Source organism: Pteropus vampyrus, unplaced genomic scaffold (assembly GCF_000151845.1).
Source record: "Pteropus vampyrus isolate Shadow unplaced genomic scaffold, Pvam_2.0 Scaffold212, whole genome shotgun sequence".
In the NCBI taxonomy this organism is placed as follows: domain Eukaryota; kingdom Metazoa; phylum Chordata; class Mammalia; order Chiroptera; family Pteropodidae; genus Pteropus; species Pteropus vampyrus.
The window spans coordinates 1,330,364-1,332,229 of NW_011888993.1; the positions used below are offsets into that span (position 1 = coordinate 1,330,364).

General features: G+C 46.4%; 1 protein-coding gene across 1 annotated transcript in view; it reads left to right on the top strand.

The window, feature by feature from the left end:
* The first annotated feature begins 1,439 nt into the window (after positions 1–1,439).
* Positions 1,440–1,866, top strand: part of HMG20B (high mobility group 20B) — a 3,530-nt gene continuing 3,103 nt past the window's right edge. Inside the window, exon 1 of the mRNA XM_023538115.1 lies at positions 1,440–1,484. Coding sequence (XP_023393883.1) covers positions 1,440–1,484 — 45 coding nt within the window. The remainder of the gene's footprint in view (positions 1,485–1,866) is intronic.

The window sequence follows — 1,866 nt, forward strand, 5'->3', positions numbered from 1 at the left end:
CAAATGAAGCGCAGAAATGAATGCAGAGAAACTAACGCAAAATTATACGCCTTCAGACTGCTTCATGTTGACAAGAAAAACCAATTTATAATTTGGGGGCAAAAAGGATACTCTTTTAGATAAACGTATGAAGGATCTAAGTAGAATTGCATAAACGCTGCTTGTTGGCGGGGCTGTGTATGGATCACATGAATTGGAAAGAATACGCTTTTATTTTTCCTAGAAAACACCCATGTAGCAAGGCATTTTTCTTGGTGCCAAGGAGCTATAAACTGCTTTCAAAACCAGCCTCAAAACCTTTCATTTATTTCTGATGTGCAGGAAGAATCCTGAATTCCTTTTGCAGTACCTCGGGAGTGGAAAATGGTTTCTATGGCAACACCAAATCTGTCAATCAAGCAAAAGAGGCAGGGCTCTGAAGGTCTTTCCTGACTTCCAGGGCGGAGGCCTCCCCAGGATTGTTTTTAATCCAGCAGAGAGAGAGGCAAGCAAGGCATGGGAGACCACACAGCCGACGAAGCAACAGAGCAGGATCTGGAACGTGGATCCATCAAGATTCCAGGGCATATTCATCCTCTTAGCCAGATTTAACTCACATACCACACAACACCTCCCTTCAAAGTATACAACTCTGTGCTTTTTTGTACGTTTACAGAATCACACAAACCATCACCGCAGTCTATTTTTAGAACATTTTAATCACCCCCAAAAAACCCTCACCCCATAAGCGGTCACTCCCCATGCCTATTCCACTAATTCTTTATCCCTAGGCAACCAGGAATACACTCTCTGTCTCAACCGATTTGCCTGTTCTGGATATGTTATATAAATGGAATCTTACACTGTGTGGTCTTTTGTGACTGGCATCTCTTCCTGAGCATCATGTTTCGAGGTTCACAGCTGTTGTAGCGTAAATCAGAAATTTATTCATTTTTATGGCCAATAATATTCCACTCTTCCACATACTCTTCCATTGGGCCACATTTTGTTTGTCTGTTAATCAACTGATGGGCATTTGGGTTGCTTCTCCTTTTTTGGCTATTGCGAATCTTGCTGCTGTGAACATTCTCGCACAGGTTTTTGTGTGGACAAGTGTCTTCAGTTCTCTTGGGTGGATAGCTAGGAGTGAAGCTATTGGATTGCATGGGGGCTCCATGTTTATTTAACCCTTTGAGGAGCTGCCAGACTGTTTTACAAAGCAGCCGCACCTGCCTGTTTAGAAATAGAAAGGATTCATTCGTTTATTCAACGAATATGTATGTATTGAGCAGCTCCTATGGGAACTGTTCTAGGTGCTGGGGATGGAGGAAACGGACATATGGAGAAAAAATAAGACAGGGTGTATGACGTGGGGTACAAGCCTGGGAAAGCCTCGCCCAGAGGTGATATTTGAGCAAAGACCTGAGGAGGTCAAGCTGTGAGCCAGGCAGATCTGGGGGATGCACACGCCAGGAGGCGAGAACAGCGAGTGGAAAGGCCCAGAGGTGGGAATGAATGAAACGGACATATTTGAGGAACATGGAGGAGGGGGAGAGTGGAGGGAGATGAGGTGATGTCGGCAGATTGTTTAAAATCTAATGGTCTATCGTGAGCACCCAGTGACCGATACTGGCATTCTGGGAGCAGAGGTAGCTCCAGCCCAGGCCATGAGAAGACCAGGCTACTGCTCCGGGGGGGTCCCCAAGATCCCAGGGGAGAGCTTCCTGCTCTTCCATCTTCACGAGGTCCTAGCAACCTTCCTGTCCCACCACCTTTTCCCAAATGCTTGCAGCCCAGCTCCTGATCCGCCTGACTCAGCTCCTGGTCTCAGCTTCACAGCATCTCATCCTCCTGGTCCTCGACATCCTGCAATGTCCCTGTTGCACA